This window comes from Oryctolagus cuniculus, chromosome 20 (assembly GCF_964237555.1).
Source record: "Oryctolagus cuniculus chromosome 20, mOryCun1.1, whole genome shotgun sequence".
NCBI classification, from domain to species: Eukaryota; Metazoa; Chordata; class Mammalia; order Lagomorpha; family Leporidae; genus Oryctolagus; species Oryctolagus cuniculus.
The window spans coordinates 35,630,296-35,651,186 of record NC_091451.1 but is presented as its reverse complement, the minus strand read 5'-3'; the positions used below and the strand labels follow the sequence as shown (position 1 = coordinate 35,651,186).

General features: G+C 46.6%; 1 protein-coding gene across 4 annotated transcripts in view; it reads right to left on the bottom strand.

The window, feature by feature from the left end:
• TDP1 (tyrosyl-DNA phosphodiesterase 1) overlaps positions 1-20,891 on the bottom strand; it is an 88,102-nt gene that overhangs the window by 61,298 nt on the left and 5,913 nt on the right. For all 4 annotated transcript variants that reach the window (XM_008271930.3, XM_008271933.3, XM_002719604.5 and 1 more), the window contains 5 exons: positions 19,273-19,316; positions 18,057-18,112; positions 14,776-14,872; positions 7,991-8,025; positions 3,812-3,904 (listed from right to left, as the gene is read on the bottom strand). In XM_008271930.3, the coding sequence (XP_008270152.1) occupies positions 3,812-3,904; positions 7,991-8,025; positions 14,776-14,872; positions 18,057-18,112; positions 19,273-19,316 (325 nt within the window). The remainder of the gene's footprint in view (positions 1-3,811; positions 3,905-7,990; positions 8,026-14,775; positions 14,873-18,056; positions 18,113-19,272; positions 19,317-20,891) is intronic.

The window sequence follows — 20,891 nt, the reverse complement described above, 5'->3', positions numbered from 1 at the left end:
TGCAATGACTGGGGCTGGGTCAGGAGCTTCTTCTGGGTCTTTCCTGCAGGTATAGGGGCCCAAGCACTTGGGCCATCCTCTACCGCTTTCCCAGGCACATTAGCAGGGAGCTGGATCAGAAGTGGAGCACCCAGGACTCGAACCAGCATATGGGATTATGGCACTGCAGGCTGGGGCTTTAACCCACTGTGCCACAGCACAGCCCCTGTTTTCTTTTTTGATGCAGCTACATGTGAGTGCCCAGACCCAATCCGGCAGCTTGAAAGACTTAGCTTGCAAGCTCTCATGGCAGCAAAGGCATAGTTACCCTAAATTCAGTGGTCAAGAGAGTTGTTTGGCTGAGACTTTCCTGGACTGAGTGGGGATTCCCTCAACCCTGTACCAGTCAGAATTAAAGTTCATTCTGAGAAGTACATTTTCCGAGGGACACTGGAAGACTAGAACACATTCACAGGAAAAGTATCAGGGATCAGGAATGAGGGCTGGAGCCACAAGCTGTGGTGGGGAAGCGGAGTGGTGAGAACAGAGATGCATGCCTCAGGGAAAACGACTGTCTTCCCAAACTCAACAGGACAGAAGTTAGGCTTTCACCGTACACACTGACTGAAGTAGGCCCAATGGGTGAAAGCTGGGAGGCTCTCGACTGTGGTTCAGTCCAAGGTGCAACAGGGTTCCGTGGGGCTCCATCACAGGCAATCTGCTCTCACTGGGAATAGAATTCCTAGCCCAGGCTAAGCCATGATATGGGGTAGGGTGAGGCAGAGGAGGACAGCAGAAAATACTCACATCCTGAAATGGGGCTAGACAAGTGAGTGCCTGAGCTTCTTCCACCAGAGAAGGATGCTCACCAGCCTGTCTTTCCCATGGAAGGCAGCCATGCGCAAATGACTTCGATGGCAGGAAATTACAGCTACTCACGATTCAGAGATCACCAGGAGGGAGCAGCAACTGAACTAAAATCTGAGCAAATTCCCAACATCCTCATTCAAAAAGCAAATACCTCTTTAAAAAGGGATCAAGGGGCAGCCTTTGGCCCAGTGGTTAAGATGCTTACATCCCACACTGGAGTCCTTGGGTTTAGTTCTTGGCTCCAGCTCCCAATTCTAGTTTGCCGCTAAAGCAGATCTTGAGGCAATGATGATGGCTCAAGTGGTTCCTGCCACCCAGGTGGCAGATCAGGATTGAGTTCCTTGCTCCCAGCTTCAGCTCAGCTCAAAGGTTGTGGGCATTTGAGGACTGAACCAACAGACAGGAGCTCTATCTCTCTGTTTCTCAAATAAATTTTAAAAAGGAATGAAGGGTAAGTGTTAAAGAGATCATATAAATAGCATCAAGTGCCTGGTAATAATAGACAGAATTAAAAAGGAGGGAATGTCCAACATGGGAAGCAGTCCACACAACAGACTCATAGAATGACAATTGCTTTAGTTAACACTCTGACCTCAGAATCAGCCCTTAAGACATTCGGATGCGGCTGAAAAGCCCATGAGAGCATTCAGGCATGGAAAGCCAAGATGCTATGGCAAAAACTATCCTACATGAAGGATTTCTGTGAAACCCCAGTGGAAAGAAGGGGCCATCAAAGAAAGATGTACTTTTCTCTGAAGGGAGGAGAGAACTTCCACTTTGCTTATGCCCTTGTCTAAATACTGACGGAGTTTGTGGTCACAAAAGGCTTCCAGAGCCTTGGCAGCTCATTCCAAGAGCCTCGGGTGATCACTGACATGTTAACTGTTTAAAGTAACAATAGAAGTCACTGTGAACTTACTCCCCTTGTAGGATCTCTGTCCTTAATGAGTTGTACTATGAGAATTAACTGCAAAACTTGTTCTCAAATAGTACTTTCTTTATATGTTTTATGTGTGTATTTGTGTGTGTGTGGGGTGTACAAACTGTTGAAACCTTTACATAGCATAGAGTTGGTCTTCTGTATATAAAGTTTATTAAAAATGAATTTTAATGAAGAATGGGATGGGAAAGGGAATAGGAGGTGGAACAGGAGTCAGGTGGGAGGGCGGGTATGGGGGACAAGAACCACTATATTCCTAAAGTTGTACCTATGAAATTTGCATTCATTAAATAAAAAAAAGAATCAAGGGGCCAGCACTGTGATGTAGCAGGTAAAGCTGCCACCTGCAGCACTGGAATCCAAAACTGGCACTAGTTGGAGTCCCAGCTGCTCCACTTCTGATCCAGCTCCCTGCTAAAGTGCTTGGGAAAGCAGTGGAAAATGGTCCAAGTCCTTGGGCCCCTGTACCCACGTGTGAGACCCAGAAGAAAACTCCTGCCTCCTGGCTTCAGATTGGTCCAGCTCCAGCTGCTGTGGCCATCTAGGATGGCCTCTGTAACTGTTTTTCAAATAAATAAATCATTTTTTTTTAAAGGTTTATTTGAAAGTCAGAGTTATACAGAGAGAGTAGAAGCAGGGAGAGAAAAAGAGATCTTCTGTCTGATGGTTCACTTCCCAACTGGCTGCAAACGGCCAGAGCTGCGCCTATCTGAAGCCAGGACCCAGGAGCTTCCTCCGGGTCTCCCACGCGGGTACAGGGACCCAAGGACTCGGGCCATCTTCCACTGCTTTCCCAGGCCATATGGGATGCTGGTGCTTCAGGCCAGGGCGTTAACCTGCTGCGCCACAGCGCCAGCCCAATTAAATAAATAAATCTTAAAAAAAAAAGGAATAAAAAACTAGATCTAGTACATGTGCATCAAGGACAAAGGGTAAAGTGTTAATAAAAAAAAAAGCTGGGAAAAACTATCTCATTCAATTCTTCTCTTGGAGATTCACAACCATATTAACATATCAAATGTTCTAAAGAGAAGCTAGTTTAGAACTGTTTCATGGGGAAATAAAGTGATTGGGGACATAAGGAAATTTTTAGCATACAATTAGCATGACCCTGCCCCACCTCAAGTTTTCTTCTGACACCTGTTGGGCAGTGGCATGAGAAAGCATAGGTGAGTACAAGAGCAAGAGGAAACCAAGAAAGCCATGTGGCGAGTCCTCCCAGACTAACAGGTTCAGGTCTTTGTCCTGCAGTCCCTCTCCTGCCTTAAATCCTTTGCACATGCTGCCCTTCTACCTTGCTACATGATCCTTTTTCTGTAAAAACTAGTGGAAAAAACTCATTGTATGTAAATGTAAGAGGCCTTCAACAGTTCACAGAAAATGCACAACATAAAAAACTCTGCATGGATTCCAAATTTTTTTTACACCAAAATAAACTTATGTTTTAATTCTACTTTCCCAGGAACTTTTAAAAGTATCCTCATATTTATGTGTTACATTTATAACAGAGATGGCTGCAGATGATTATGTGCCAAATCGTTCACACTGGCTACCTCACCAGGGTGGAATGGGGGAAAGAGGAGGCAGTACAAGACCGCTGTAGAGGCTAGTACTGGGGCACAGCAGGTGGAATTGCTGCCTGCAACACCGACATCCCATAGGGCGCTGGCTGGAGTCCTGGATATTCCACTTCTCTTTCAGCTCCTTGCTAATGCACTGGGGAAAGCCCTGCACCCACATGGGAGACCTGGAGGAAGCTTCTGGCTTCCATCTGGCCCAGCCCTGACTGCTGTGGTCATTTGGGGAATGAACTAGTAGATGGAAGATCTTTCTGTGTCTCCCTCCCTCTCTGTAACTCTTTGAAATAAAAAAAATATAACTTTTTCTGTACATTTCAGTAATTTTTCCAGAAAAAAAAAAAACCCACACACAGAAAAAAAGGAATAAAGCAAATACTCTGCTTTTGACTTCCTCAGCACACACAGTGACTGCTATGAAGCTGGTGGCTAGTCTCCTACGAACCCCTGAGTTTTCTGGTGCCAGTCCTCGTGGATGAGGTTGGAGGTGTGGATGACAACCCGGAGGCCTTCCTCATAAAGCAGCAGCATCATTTTCCTACAAAGACAGAGAAGGGATCAAAAGTGTTAACAGCTCTTTAAAAACAGTAATACCTGTCTGGTGCAACTGTAATAAACAGTTACAGGAATTCTTCTTTAAACTTTTGCATCACACAACGTGCGACACTCAAAATCTCCCCCGTGCACACTACTGCTAGGAGTCTGCTTTAGTGGTGAATGGACATGGCCTTTTAAAAATGCCTGGAGAACTTGCAGGTAGACGATTTTCCACCCCATCTTGTTGACATGTCCAGCTCTGGCCCCTTACTGTCTACAGATCATGTTTCTACCACAGACAACAGGAACCTTCTTGTCCAGTGTTTTCCAAAGTTTAGTCAAAACCTCTTGTTGACAAAAATGTTAAACAACTGAAACACAGTAAGAGCACACTGCTAGGTATGGAGTCACGAAACTGTTCTCTCAGCACAGATATGTATGTGTGCAGAACACCTCTGTCACTGAGAAGCCCTGTGACTCTGGGTACACCATTCAACACCCCGGGCTTTTCCTCACTTGTAGCTTGAATGATCAACTCCACCTCAGGACTGTTGTGAATGAAGCACAAAATGTATTCTGTTAAACGGAAAACACACTCACGCACATTGTTCTATGACTCCTTCAGTGCTTTGCTGTGTTTTGTAATTAGTCTTAGATGACTTTTACCTGCCTACTGTCTTCACAATCTTTAAACTCTTCCATTACAAACTTGTAACACTCATAATCTTCGTCTTCTCTCCCCAACTAGGGTATCTCTAACTCTGTCTTGACTCTTTTTTCTAATTCCCACTGAGGCTAAACTGCTACTAAATACTTAATGATGTGACTTGGCTCACATGTGGAGAAAAAAAAAAACGTATGAATACTATTTGGGCAGGATGATATCGGCAGAAAAAGGGAAAGAATACAAGGACAGAAAGAAGAGTGAGATTTTTAGCTCTTGACAAAATGAGAGATTAACCCCAGCTGGCAAACAGTAAATTAATGCAAAGCTGGAGAAGTGACAGCTGTTGAGCCATTGTCTTTCCATTTATGAAATATGCTCCCTGAAATCTGGGTAAATTTACATACACAGTTGCCAAATTAGCAGCTGATTGTAATTAAGAATAAGCCAGCTATGGAGCATGATATACGTTTTACAAATATTTCCATTAATCAAGGCATCAATTATCACTAGAATCATGTACTAATGACAATGAATTCAATCAAACAGCATTAGGGACACATTTAAGGGGAGCCACATTACTCTTTCCACAGGCAAAATGCTGTGTGTTCATTGTGGTTGCACAGGGACAGACAAGGGTGAGTGGTGCGGTGGTTCTGAAGGCTGACCGACCTGCTCGATGGTCTGATAAGGGAACACCTCCTTGGACATGGAGACGATAAACTCTTCATGCTGCTGGCATAGGACGAGGTGAGGTGGGAGAGGTGGTGGTGGTGTGAGACAGAGGACTTAGAGGGTGGTGGAGGCCCGGCTATAGAGGTGAGTGGGGAGAGACATGGCCCACTCACCCTGGCTCCTGCATGGATGATGACACCCAACATTCGCTGTCCTTTCTCTCTTCCCCCCATCCCGAGCCTCAGGGCCATCAGAGGTAACCCTGTTCCCAGCTCTGGGGGGAACTGAAGAGCTCTACCATCCTAACACTCCGCAAGAGACAGCAACTTTACTACACTTCACAAAGCCGTAAGCTTCCTGAGGTCGGGCTGTGCCTTTGCTTGTGTCCTTGTGCTGTGCACACAGCACCTGCTTTTGTACCTCTGGGCCAACTGCATGCCCTCTCAAAGGCTGTCTCCTACCTCCTCTTGCCAGCCCCACTCTGTTAGGCAGGGACGGAGTTTACATCCCCGCAACAAAGAAGTTGGAAGGTTTTTCTCCTTTTCTAACTCAGGTTTGTGTTGCTTCTTTCACCAGAAGTTGCAAAACTGTAAGAACAAAAACTATATCCTCTGGAGCAGACAGATTTTTAAAGAACAATTTGTAAAACATTTAAAAATAAGCAACCAAAAGTAACTGAGACATAAGCTCAATCTTCTTGTAAGATACTGGTGTTTCAACAAAATGTAAACCATAGATACTAAGTAGGTGGGAAAGGTTCTATTATAATTACTCCCGTAACCAAGCATTTTAAACTCTGAATTAAGAACTCTGTTAATTTTACCTGGAAAGTGTGTACAGGTAGGGGAGAGGTGGTAAATGGACCAAAGAGAAGCCATGGGGTCAGTTTTAGCGGTGAGCAAATAGGAACAAAATTAAAAACAAGAGTAAAAGGGTTCTAATCCCATCCCCATCGCTGGCCTAAGGAAAGGCACTCACCTTCTTGGAGCTTTAGTCCCAAGGGGAAGGACAAAATAACTAGCTGAAGAGCACTAGACAAAGGAGAGCGCCCTGTAGGCCCAGACAGCTTCACTGAGCTGGGTCCCGGACTGGCTTCCCATGCTCAGTCCCTCCCAGGAGGGACAGCACAAGCGGTCAGCAGCAGTGCAGGCTCCTCACCGCCTGCCTGCAGTGAAGGGCAGGGCAGCTGCACACACACAATGAGACTGCTGGCACAGCACACAGGTGGCCCGCAGACACCGGAACCCTGGGGTCTGAGTCACGGTCAGAAGCCAAATGGGTGGCAGGACTTGCCAGGCATATTCTGGAATCAGGGAAGTCTCTAAGCTAGGGCTCTGGCCTGAGGACTTTGCTGCTGGCGCCAGGCACTGCGGCAGAGACGGCCCTCACTGATGGCAGTCTGTATCTTTTGTGGCAGTGAGCACCCTGGAGCTCAGTGATGCACAGCGAACAGCTTATTCCTGAGTCAGGTGCTTGACTATCTCCAACAGGCCTCAAGCTCTATCCTCTGTGGGACTAGAGTGACAGCTGGGGACGGTCTGTGGATGCCCCACATTTAACCACAGCATCTAGAAGCACCAACGTCTGGTGGATGGCCTCCCTTTCATAAAACAGCTGGCTGCACTCTTCCTACTCTAGTTTTTTGAAATCAGATTGGCCAACAGCGGTTTAAGTGTATAAAGAAGACGAACACACAAGACTCAGGACAAACATCCCTCCTAGGAGGCTGACTTCTGCCCTGAGGAACATGCTGGAAGCAGCAAGCTACCCATTTCCACTGCTGGACTGGAAGAAGGATGAGGCCCTGTCACAGCCCCGTGATAAACCCTGGCTGGAGCAATATGCTGCCTGAAACTACTGAGACAGGAACAACCACGCCTTGTTCTTTTTCTCATTTACAGAATCAAGTATGTCAAAAGGCCCTGCAAAACAGCTATAAAACTAACAGGCAACATGAGAGTCAGGTTGATAATCTCACACAAGGTGTCACATAGGCAGTAACAGAGAAATGTCTAAAGAGCTGTCTTGCGCTGAAAGAGGTGTCAGTCTCTCAGGTTGACAACTTTTGGTAAAGTAGTTTTCTTTCAATTGAAATGTGGAGCAGACTTTCTAATATTGTGCTCAATATGACTCAGATTCTTATAAAAAGCACAGAACCTCTTACAGGTAGGAGGGATCCACAGGTGCTGACTTGCACAAACACACCCTCAGCAGCCACAGGGGCCACACAACCACAATCGATTCTTCCCAAGCCAGGCAGAGGGAAAGGCCCTCGGCGGAGGGGAGGAACCCAGGGTCTCTGTACACACTCACAGCCAGAAGCTCAGTGTTCTGAGTTCAAGCTGCTGGAAAACAACAGCACGCACTGTGGACGGCTCTGTCCTCCCCCAAGAAACCCTCAGACCCCAGCCTTTCTGAGGATGCTTCCTGCAAGTGTGCTTTGCTCCAGGGAGAGCAGTGGAGAGAGGCTAGCTGGTGCCAAGTCCCAGTTACACGGCAGGAAGAAGTCTGCTGTTCTACTGCACAACAGGGTGACTACAGCTAACAAGGGACTGCGCAGTTAAAGAAAAAGTCTGAAGATTTCGAATGTTTTTACCTCACAGAAATGACAGATGTTCTACAAGACAGATGTTAACCCTGAGTTGAACAATACAGAAGGTACACAGCATCAAAGCACCACATGGTATCCCATAACTAGTCAAAACAAAAATTAAATCACACCCCCCCATTTCATAAAAAGTTACTTACGTGTGATGTGTTCCAAACGCAATATCTAACTTTGCCTAGGATGAGAAAAAAAAGTCATTTATTTTTCAAAAATTCAGTAATATCCTTAACTGAATAGTTTTTCCTATTGGAAATCAAATTAGTAAAGGGTCAGGTCAACTCAAAAAAATAAAAATCTATCTTTACTGCCCTCTATTGGCCAAGCCCTTGAATAACAAGACAGCTTTTCCAAGTAAATAGACCCAGTGAAGCACATCTCTCGCTCTCTCTCTCTCTCTCTCTCACACACACACACGTTACCCAGAATGATTCAATATTACTGCATTTTTAATTATAGCAATTGGGAGTAAAAACTTAATTTTTTTAGTTGCTTAAAAAAGCTAATAAAACCAATAAGATTCCATGCAAAGTTTTAAATTTAGGTATTTGGCTTACATTGAAATTAGCGAAGTTTTCAGAGCATATTTAAAAGGCACATTGAGCATGGTGACAACATGAAGACATATTAGAATGTTTAACAGAAATTCCTTAGAACATAAATAAAAAGATAATATATTAAATCCATTTTCACATTACAAATTGACCTTTACAAACCAATGGTAGGCACGTGGAAAAGTAAAACATTTTATACAACATCCTGGTTAAGCAGAAAATACCACTAGATGTGTTATGAAAGGGTTAAAAGCCACAAGAAGAGCTCAGCCATTAGGCATGTAGTCTACGTGTTTGAATGGTTTAGGAAATACTCTGTCTCTATGCCTCAGCTTTCTCTTCTTAAAATTGGGTGCTACTAACAAGATTCAGAGAGAAGGTGGAGTCAATGAGAAAATGCTACCAAATGCTTAGCAGAGGGCTGTGGCAGTAGGACGCTACAAACAGTAGCTCTTGCTACTGTCACCTGCCCCCAACTCCATCTCTCTCTGTAGGACAGAAGGGTAGAGCTGTTTGCTGGGGCAGCAATGGGCAACTGGAATACCCAGTGCTCTGGGAGTGCTCACCAACAGGTGCACCAGTCATCCCTGACCTGCGGGGAATACGTTCCAAGATCCCAAGATCCCAACGGGTGCCTGAAACCTGGGAGAGTCCCGGCCTCTACATACACTTTGTTATTCCTATACTTACGTCCCTAGGCTAGTTCAGACATAAATTATGCAGAATAAGAGATTCTTCCTTCTTCACAACTTCACGGAGCGATCTGTTCCTACCCTGCATCTTAGCAGCCTCAGTACATTCTTTTTATTAAGGATATAACTCTCACCTTTTCACTGAAAGTAGCGCTTTACAGCTTTTTTGGCATATCTGAATTGCCAGCATCCCCACTCTGATGCTTTGGAGCCATTATCCAGAAAAATAAGGTTTCCTGGACACAAGCATTGCAGCGTCATGACAGCTGCTCTGACAGCTGCCACAGCCACCGGCTGACCACAGGGCAGGAAGCGAGTAGGCAACTCATGTCCTGGGCAGAACGGAGCCCAGTGGCACACGCATCACACCACTCAGACGGGTGCACAATTTTAAACTCAGCAATTGCTTATTCCTGGAATTCCCTACTTCGTATTTCTAGACCACAGCTAACTGCAGATAAATGACTCTAAGGAAAGTGACACTGTGGGTAGGGGGAGCTCCTGTACTTTTCCACGTGGTGTTTGGGGGTGCTCTGGCTGCAGGAGACACAGCAGAGAACTGGACTGCATGTCTCCAAAAGGAAAACGCCATTTTGTAAACTGGTTATTCTTTGAGGAAGCACAACAGTCAGAGATCTGGCTTTGGAGCTTAGTTCTGCCACAAGTTTCATGCTTTGGGGCAAGTCTAAGCACAAAAACACGGGAACAATAACTTCACCAGACAATCCTTAATGGGTGCTTTTTGGGGCTAACCAAACCCTTCTGTCAAACCTTTGGAAGTTGCCAGAATCAAAATGGGTCACTTTTGTCAAAGGCCTAACCAAAACAATAAGGTAAACCAGGCAGCCGTGAAGAACATTTTATGTGCGTGTGCCTGGTAACCAGTCGTTCACAAACAACGGCCAGAACCACACCCTTGTACAAGGCCATGGCAACCTGACACAATACTTGTGCAAGCACGTCCGCCCAGCAGCTGGCTGCTTAACCGTGGATGGCGCCACCCTCGTGGAGCCTTGTAGCCCTTCCTTCAACACGTCTAATGTCATCTTCACTTCACCTTGAAGCACTTCATTTGCTTCCCCCTCCTTGAATGCACTCAGATCACTGACACGTGCACTCCCACTGCAATGCTCTGCTATTCCCAAAGAAACTTAGTATTTCAAGAACCTGCTATTTGGGTTGACACAGCTGATGATGAATGTTATCAATGCATTTTATCTTTTTTTTCTTCTTAGAGACTGGTATTTGTTTTGTGTCAACCTCATTTTCATTTTGCTCTAGAGACTGAATTGCAGCTTAAGACCGGTGGTTTTTCTGCCCCATTCCAGGGCCTGAGCAGTGGGAGCCCAGCCCAGTTTTCAGGAGGGAACTGCTGCGTAAGCACAGGGGGCCCTGCATGCCTTAACAGTCTGCACCCTCAGGCTGAGCAGCATTCACGCCAAACTTGCTCCTTGCTCACAGCATTTCAGCAGCGGCCCGCTCTTCCATCTCTTCAGAATCTCTGCAGGAGGACAGATCAGGCGTGAACTCTCACGGGTGCTCACACAAGACGGTACCGTGTATGTGTGGAACTTCCTGGGCCAGCATCTACTCCATCAGGGCTGCTGAGGGGGCTCCCCTGTCGCATGGGATGGCAATGTCCACGTAGCACAGAGGATAGTCTGTGTTACACAGAGCAATGGTAGGCAGGTTCACAGAAGATGCCTCTGTGAGAGGCTGGCGGTCAGCCCTGGTTAGACGTGGCTCCCAGATGGCTGCCTGGATCTGGTTAGTGAAAGACCCAGGAGTGAGAGTGGCCAGCACCAGGAGCGGCTCCAGTGGCAGCAGCAACTTCAGCCAGTGTTCCTGGAGGATACCACACTGACATCAGCAGGGTTTCACAGGCCACCATGGCACGAACTGCCACCAGAAGCTTCTCCCAGGTCCTCTCCAGACGTACGATGGAGAGGCCATCACTCTTCCTGTTGTAGATGTCCTGTTCTACCAGAAGTCAAGGCTGCTGCCACCTAGGTGGGTTCCTGCTTCAAGGGCTGGAGGGCATCCTCCTCCTTCACGTGCAGCACATCAAGGTCTCCGGACATCATGACAGCTTCCCTTGAAGCTACCCCAGGAGTCAAAACCACGTGGTGTGGAGCCCTCATCAAGAAATGCAGAAAGCAATCCATTTTAAAGATGACGAAATTTGGGTTCAACAATTAGGCTTAAGTGATCAGCTCAGAACAGACTGAACTTTTGTGTCTCCCCAAATTCCCCCAGCTTGACTGTATTTGGAGAGTCAGAAATTTGCAGAGGCAGCTGGTGTTAAATGAGGTCAGCAGGGTTGGCCTCAGATGGATTCATGTACTTATAAACACAGACACCAGAGATCTCGTGTGTGCTCACTCTGCCACACGAAGGCACAGTGAAAAGGTGGGCTCCTACAAGCCAGGAAGAGGCCCTCACCAGACGGAAGATATTGGCACACTGATGTTGGATTTCTGTTTCCAGAACCATGAGAGGTTAACTGTCAGTTGTTAAAGCCACTGATATTTTGTTTTATCATTGAGCGCAGACTGACATACCCAGGAAGAGAGCTGGCACAGAACTAGGCAATGTGGCCCCTGACCCCCAAAGGTCTCTACCTCTGGCCTCAGGCTGCTCATCTGCAAAATGCGAGAAGTGTCAGCGTCCACTGGTTCTTTGACTAATATGCCTCAGGTTTTGCTAGAAAAAGTTAAGAATTACTCTTACAGGCAAGGTACTAAATGCAATAGGTATGGATGAAGTCTCGATCCTGGATCTCAATAGTTCCTGGCACAAAGTTTGGAAGAAGTGGCTTGTTATGCCCTCTAGTGGCTGGCCTGGAGCAGGTCATCAGGTGCAGGACTCTCCTAAACCTTGCAATACAGAAGCCTTTGAAAAACACTTCCTATCTCTACCTTAATTTAATCACTGGTTCTCAGGATTCCCCTGTCAGTTTATTTCCTGCCCCCTATTAGTCTGATAAAAACTACCTTACTCCAGTTTAACTTCTGTTGCTAAAAACAGAGGCAAACAAAGGAATTTTAGGCTCGGCAGAACAAACATGCTGGGCAGAACCCACAACATAGAGCACAGAGGATTAAGTCACGGGGCAATGTTGTGAGGTATGTTTAAAACTGAGCAGGTGAGACGTGCACTGCCTTAATCCTCAGTAAACAGACAGGTAGCTGGGAGCTGGAAGAGTGACACAAGGTGAGCTGGAGCGCTTCTATCTTGTGTGGATGGGGAGAGAGAGATACTTGGCGGAATGCAGCCAAGAAAAGGAATCCAGGAGCCTGTAGCTCATCCTCAAATCTGTGTTCAGAGAGCAGAGCTCACAAACAAGTTTCACCAAGCTAATGACAAGGAAAGAAAAAAGCTACGTTAGTATCTTTCATCATGCTTTCTCATCTTTCCAGAGAAGGAAATCCGAAGCCTAAGGAATTCTTCTGAAGTCCTTGCTTTTCTCCCCATTAGGCCTGTTTCTTATTGAGAAAGCCAAATGTAATAAAAAAAAATCCTTTCAGCGCCTGGTGTGTGGTGCAGTGGGTTAAAGCTGCATCCCTTGTGGGTGCAGGTTTAAGTCCCACCTTCTCTGCTTCTGATGCAGCCCTTGCTAATGCACCTGGGAGAGCAGTGAGAGATGGCCCTGTGCTTGGGTCCCTGCACCCGTGTGACAGACCTGATGGAGTTCTGGGCTCCTGGCTCCAGCCTGGCCCAGTCCCAGCTGTTGCGGCCATCTGGAGAGTGAACCAGCATTTGGAAGACCTCTCTCTCCTCTCTCCAACTCTTTCAAATAAATAAGATCTTTAAAAACAATTAAATTTAAAAATTCTTCCAGAAAGTCTAAAGCAATGGGTCCTAACCCAAATCTACAAATGAGTGGCCTCACTGTGTTCTGCCTGCAAAGTATCAGGACTAAATTATGGGCACATATTAAGAAACAGTTAATAGATTTCGGAGCCTTTTTTTCTATGTTTGCTTTGCAAACAAAGTGGACACACCGATTATGAGACCACTAGTGCCCCTCACTGGGCTTGGCTCACACACAGCGCATGACTCACACAGGTAGTTTTCCAACAGACTTCTATCTATGGGTCTCCCCAGTAGACTTTATTTAAATAGTTTAAGATTTATTTATTTGAAAGGCAAAATTACAGAGAAAGACTGGGAGGGACGAAGGGAGGGAGGGAGAGAAAATCTTCCATCAGCTGGTTCATTACCCAAATGGATGCAATGGCCAGGGTTGGTTCAGGCCACAGCCAGGAGCTTCATTCAGGTCTCGCATGTGGGCGCAGGGATGCTAATGTTTGGGCCATCTTCTACTGCTTTCCCAGGCACATTAGCAGGGAGCTGGGTTAGAAGTGGAGCAGCCAGGACTAAAACTGGTGTCCAAATGGGATGCCATCATTACAGGTTTATCTGCTACACCACAGTGTAGCCCCTGCCTTCTCCCAGTGTAGTCTTTAGATGCAGTTGTGTGCAAAAGAACTGAGGACTATGGTGAAAGTGTCAATGTAGTTAATGTTGGACAAGGTGTCACGAAACACAAGGTTCAGACAAAAAGAACCTACAGCCACGGAGCTACGTGTTGGGACCTCTTCAGTGCTGGAACCCAGGTTTAAGTGGTCGCTGACCTGCCAGATGCAGCCAGAGGACTAGCAGCAGGCTTGGGAAAGACATGTGATTCACGGTGTACTGAACAGAGCTCAGGAAAGTGAATGCTCTAACTTGTAAAGGAACAGGGAGACAGGCTAGATCACTTCAAACAAGAATCACCAACAGTCACAGGGGAAGATTTATTCTGAGGAATCACAACCAACATGTGGAAGTAAAAAGGAGGGAGACTTCAGGTACACGAAGAACAACTTGGGGCCACTGTTGTGGTGTAGTGGGTTAAGCTGCGGCCTGCAACGCTGGCATGAGTCCTGGCTGCTTCACTTCCAATCCAACTCCCTGCTAATGCACCTGGGAAAGCAACAGAAGATGGCCCAAGTGCTTGGGCTCCTGTACCCACATGGGAGACCCAGAAAAAACCCCTGGCTTCTGGCTTTGGCTTGGCCCTGTCCCAGCCATTGTGGTCTTCTGGGGGAGTGAAATGGCAGATGGAAGATCTCTGTCTCTCCTTCACTCCGTAACTCTGGCTTTTAAATGAAAAAATAAATCTTTAAAAAAAAAAAAAAAGGAAAAATCTTTCCAGGGCTGGTGTTCAGGTGGACAGCAGGTTAAACCACTGCTTACAGTGCTGGCATCCCTCACTGGAGTGTCCATTCAAGTCCCGGCTACTCTATTTCTGGTCCAGCTCCCTGCTAATGTGCCTGGGGAGGCAGCAGAGGGTGGAGGAGGCTTGAGTGCTTGGGCCCCTGCCACCCATCTGGCAGACATGGACACCCATCTGGGGAGTGAACCAGCAAATGGAAGATCTCTCCCCCCGCCCTTTCCTGTTACTTTACTCTGACTTTCAAAGAAATAAAACAAATCATTAAAGGAAAATTTTTCCAACTATGAGGGTGCCAAATGGGAAGGGCTATTTCTGCAAGTGTTGATGCTGAGGCTAGACCAGTCTCTGCGGGTGAGGCTGGAGAGAGGATTTCTACACCAGGTGGGAAGACCAGCCAAAGGTCCAAATTTTCCTCCAGTGCTCAGATTGTACATCATTGCCAACAGCAGGAAGGCTCTTACCTGGCAGAGGGCAATGTTTTCGTAAGGCTTGGCCTGGGCATGTAAGTGAGCCTTGGCCTCTCGTTTATCACCATGCACCAGCAGGATGGGTTTCCTCCTGAAATGAGATCAGAAGTAGTAAAAGCACATCACTCATGAAGCTGGACTCTTCCCTGTTAGGGAATGCCAGCTTCCCCACCTACTACCTGGCATTTTCTTCTTGCCTTCATGGTGACTGAATACAGGCACTAATGCAGAGCAGTGACCACTTACTGGTCACAGACCAGTTCATGTTAACACGGGGCCACATGGCCTGACCCTGAAGCTCTGCTGTAACACAGCAGGGTTGAGACTCAGCAAAGTCCTTGGTAATTATTTCTTTGGTCCCAAAGGGCACACAGGTAGCTCTGTGTTAATATATTCAAGTTCAAACAGATTAAAGACAATAATCATTTCATAATATGATGCTTTTTCTTTCCTTTTGGACCAAGCAATGGATTCATTCCACACTGTATCTATATTCACCAAGCTCTTACGATGAACTATATACTTGTACACGGCACTAGAACCAGGATACAATAGTGAACAGGCTCACAGCACAACACGGATTCATTAATGGTCGGTTAGACTGAAATGAAACAGGGCTCAACGTATATTGAAATGCTGTGTTTTCAAATTCCAAGGAATCTGAGACACTCTTCAATAGACTAAAAATGCTTCTAGGAGATCCTTGATCTTCAGTTAATTCAAAGTGAGAAAATCCCTAGAAATCAATCTTTTTTACAGGCTCTCCCAACACAACAAAAATTGGATTTTTCTCCAACAGGCAGTGGAGGTAAGATAAACCACAGCCACATCCACACTGCATTAATCCCGCTGCACAGGGCCCACCTCGCTTGCAGATCACAGGAAACGCATGCCTACTGCTGACCCCCAACTACGTCACGCCCTGCAGCTTTCTTCTACCAAGTAAGAGGAAACCATGAAGTGTGCGTTCCTAATTGCTTTTCTTCTTTGGAACAGATTTTACACACAGAAAAACAGTATAATAATAATGTAAGAAAATCCATCTATCTTTTAGAAATGAGATGTTATCAGATTATCAGGTTTTCTTAATTACGGAAGATGAAAAGCTGAACTCACTGATACCTTTATGGGTTCTATGAAATATTACCAAAAACTAGCATCTAAACAACAACATAATCAGTCACACAGCCTGTTGATCTCTGGTTTTCTATATACAAGTCCTGCTGTTACTTCAACTTGGCCATTCAGGCCATCCCTCATCTTTACGATGTTTGAAAGCTTTCTCGAGATGCCCGTAGCAGTGAGGGGTGGAGGCTCCTCCAACCCCCAACACTACTTACTGGGGGTCCACCAGACATTGGACTGGTGGGCTGGGGCTGCCGTAAGGAAGCTTTGGCTGCGTATTCCCCACCCTAAATGTCCAGGACCAGAAGTGTTCCAGAGGTTCTCCAGGTTTGGGAATCTGCATAGACTTTACCAGCTGAACATCCCTAATCTGAAAACTCTGACTTGCTGCAAAATCCAAAACCTTTTGAGGACATGCAGGTGCTTAAAAAGTTCTAGATTTCCACGCATCTTGAATTTCAGATTTTTGGATTTGGATGCTCAATCGGCACTAGGAGCTGGGTGGTTACACAACACAACCTCATTGTCTCATGGCTCCATGGCTCGGCAGTCTGAGACAGAGGTGTGGGCAGGGTTGGTTCCTCCTGAGGCGGGGGTGAGGGGTGTGGAACCTGCTCCCTGCCCCTTCCTAGTCTCTGGAGTCCCTGGCTTGCAGGTGGCATCCTCCCTCTGCCTTCATAGTCTTCTGTCTCTCCACATCTTAACTTTCCCTTTTACAGAGGAACAAACTGTAATGGATTAATGTCTACCTACTAACCTCATTTTTACTAGAAGACGTCTGTAAAGGCCTCATCTCCAAATAAGATCCCCTTCTGAGGTACAGGGGTTCAGGACTCTCAACACATCCTTTTGGTGAGACAATTTAACCTGTGCCAAGGCGCTAAATGACTGACAGTTGATTTCAAAGTCTTCAAGCAGCAAAGGGAGGAGGAAAAAGTGCTAGGGACAGTTCCTGCCGGCAGGAGCTCACGGCAGGGACGGCTCGTTGCCTCCAGGTACACCCTTCTCCTTTCTGAACGAAACCCTGACTGCCTCAGGACAAGTGTGCTCAGCTGCATGAAGACACTGCCAGCCCCTCTATGAGCTGAGCTGTGCTCAGTGAGACAGAGGTGTCACAGAGGACGTCCCAGAAGGATGCTCACTAGGGCACAGCGGGGACATGGGCCCTTTCATACCTCCTTCCTTCCTCCTTCCTGTACCCAGAACACAGAGCAGCAAGCTAGAGCTTCAGCTGCCATCCTGAACCACAGGGTGACTCTGAGGACTGAATACACCCACCAGGACAGAAAGAAGAGGTGGCCAAGTCTCAGAGAACAGCAGTGCTCCCAATTCAGACCACAAATGCCTACCACCGAGGCTTCTCATGCTGGAAAAATTAATTTGTCTTGTTTAAGCCACTGTCATTTCCGGGTTTCTATAACGGGTAGTTAAAATGTATCCCTGTGTTGCAGGTCAGATACCAGCCCTTCAGCGCCAGCACTGCTTGGGAAATCTCCTTATTTTATTCTCTGTGAATGGCAAAGGTTTCCCCAATCTGATGTCCTTAATCCACCAAGGACTTGGTGTGTTCTTCCACCCCACCTGCCATCACGGGATTCTGCCACATGAACGTGTCAGAGAGGGGGATGGGCGGGCAGCGTGCTCCCATGCCAGGCATCTTTATTTGGTCTGTTGTCCAACACAAGGCCGGCAATTGCAGAACACGGAACTGCTTTAAAGTCCTTCACACGCATGGCCCGGGTCCAGGAAAGCCTACTGACCTTTCCTAACTCCTGCACTACAGGAAGAACCATTTGAGAAACTCAGAGATCCTCCACACAGAGCAGAAGTGAGGTGCCGCATGACGCACATGCGCTGCACACTAGAGGCTGGGGACGCAAGCAGAGATGATCTCTGCTTCCAGGTTCACACTGGATGGCAAGTTCTGTTGAGCTGGAATTTGCCCTTCTTTACCTCTGGACAGTGCACAAAGGAGAATACTAACCTCTGCAAAAATAATCTGATGAAATTTAAAAACGTTTCCACCACCTGATTTTAACGGTTTCTAAAAAATATTCAAAAAGATGGGTGGCTTTTGCCCAAGAAGCACAAATCTTAGGTTTCAAAGTCCATTATGGTTCATGGTACCCTCTGTCACCTGCAGAACTCACCTGAACTCTGGTGGGTACTGTTTTATGAGCCAGTCCACATCGAAGCAGTAGTTAAACTAGACAGGGAAGAGAAAAGTAACTAAGACACCAGTCATTCAGCCAAGCAGTTCACAAAAAGAACCGTTAGTTATTAAATGGAGAAAGAGTCTAAAATAGTAATGGACGACATAAATTATTTATAACCCTGGGCAGTCATGCTGCAATACTCACACACTTAAAATTGAACTTGAAGAAACACATGGTTAAAGGAACCGAATAAATGGAGCTAAATGCACAAGATAGGTTCTAAGGGAATTATCACTGCACACCTTGGCAGCAAGTGTATTTGTCCATGGCGCATTACTTCTAACAACTCTGAGATTAATTTGAATAAACAGGTTTGTACACGTATCTCCCTTTCCCCAGGTGATTATAAAAAGACAGACACCCAAGCACCCAAGATAAAAGTTCCCAGGACTTGCAGAAAGGAGTACTTACTTTCAGCCTAACTCACTAGATAGCTTTGTGCACAGGTATCTGGGGCTGACAGTCACGAGGCTGATAACTATAACCTGAACACAAGCTCTGGGCTGGTCTGCCCCAGGGTGCTCCCCCTTACGCTGGGTAACCCTGGGGTCATCTTGTATGCGGGAACTCAAGCTGGCCGAGACAGCACTCGATCTTCCATCTGGAAACAGGGACTCTGAAGATCACACCCACTCGTGAAAGGCAGAGGAAGCCTGCCTTTCTCCAGGGACACGGCCCTTCTTCCTATCTGCCTGCAAGCCCGGAGCATTCACGTGCTCTGTCAGCACAAAGGGAGCAGCACAGCCAGGCAGAGCGAACATGCCCCTGTAGCCCGCACCCCACTCCCTCCCTTCTGGCAGGTGCAGGGAGTGCCGTATGCTTCTAAGATCTACACACACTTTCCCAGGGGCTTGCACCGAGTCCCGTGAGTCTTCAGGCTGGAATGTCTAAGGTGCCTTCTTGGTCCGCCCTTGTGGCCTGATCAAGAGTCAACTGTTCTACAGACAGTGGCGTCTGTGTTCTATGTTGACGGCCATGATCCCATGGCTGGCATGTGGTGTCGGCCTCCAGTTGTTGCCATCTTAAGGACACCGTGCCCACATCTCAAGGACTCTGCTAGGGCACAGGTTCCACCTCTCAATGTTTTCTTGAGAAGTTATTTAGTGGTCTCCTTTTACCCAAAGGAAAACCAGCTTGACCATAAACTTACCTGCGCTGAAGAAACAAGTGTCCCAAATAGAGGAGATAAAATATCTACAACAACAAAACATCAAAGTCAGATTCACACTCAGAAAAAGTCCTCTAGTCCCAGCGATCACAACTAACTTAATCAAAAGTCACTGATGATCAAGATTTGGTTCAGAAAACAATAAACTGCAAAGTGATGGAGAAGCTAGACTTGGGGGTTTCATAAAACTCAACAAAGAACTCCCCTATGCTATTTAAGGGTATTTATTATACATTATGAGACACAGTGCAAAACCAAAATCTGCTTCAGTACTAGTCAATTTCAGAAGCTCCTCAAGATGCATGCTCCTCTTCCTGGGTCTCTGAACTTTGACCTCCTTCAAGTACCCACCCAAGTTCCTCTCCAGGACCCCTCCTTGGGAGCCTGCAAGCTCTCCCTTCCTGCAAACCCAGGGTCAGGGGCATCCATGATTCTAAATTCACGCTGCTGGTATGTTGGTCAGGTGGGTCCATCTGGAACCCATCTGGGCCTTACTTTTAGACAGTGGAAAGCTGGTTTCTAGTGAACTTCACCATGAGAGGAAGCGCCCATCGTCACCATCTTCAATTACTACAGCTGTGTCTAGGGGACCCACTGGTACCAGGCACCACTCTTGGTGCTTGCGACATAGTAACTCTTACTCCTTCAGAACCATTCTCTGAGTTGTAGGGGGCCGGGGTTTGCTACTTCTGTTTTGTAGATGAAGAATCTCTTTAAGAAGTACCCATGGCCATGCAGCCAGGACAGGGCAGAACTGGAGTTTGGGCCCCGCTGTCAGATTCCAGCAACTCTGCTCCTGCCGCCTCCTGCCTCCGGGGGATAAGACTCAGCTCCTTTACTTATATGATTGGCAGATATCCAGTGATCTAGATGCTGGGTACAAAGATTTTAAAAGACCACTGCCAACGAAATACTCACAGAAGTTCCTGTCTTACTGGGAGAAGGCACAATTTAGAGATCATTCTTCCACCCTGCCCCCACCAGCACCTCGCTCCACCTTTCTATATCCCACCCATCTTTTAAGGGCCACCTGAGGTCCCCTTCCTCCACGAGCTCTTCTCAAGGCTCTACAGTTAAGGCATATATTAGAGCGGTTCGTCAAACAGCATGGACGCCTCAGTGCCTAGGTTCAAATCCCAGCCCTACCACCGACCAGCTCTGTGACCATGGGCAGGCTAACTATTCTAAACTGTAGATCCAGCAAGGCAAAGACCTAGAATTAATAAAAAGGAAATCTCACCTCCCCACCTTCACTAACCGCCAGTCTAGCACTTCATTCCATACAGAGAAACTCCATAGAGTTCTCTGTGGAACATGATAAACTCTAAAGCAAAACAAAAACACTGACAAGCATCTTATAGCTCTTCAAAGCACCTTGATGGGAAATGCTTAAAGAGAAAATAACCTGTAGAATCAAACTCTCAACAAGATGCAATTAAATGTCCCAACCCTTATTCATTGTATAAAAGGGATACAGAATTCTGTACTTGAAATTTAGAAATATTCTTGACAGTGCCTCCTTTTCTGAATCCCCAAACTGAAATTCAGACAGTTAGGTCTTGCATTAACGATCCATACAGCAAGAGTGCCTGTGGCTCCCA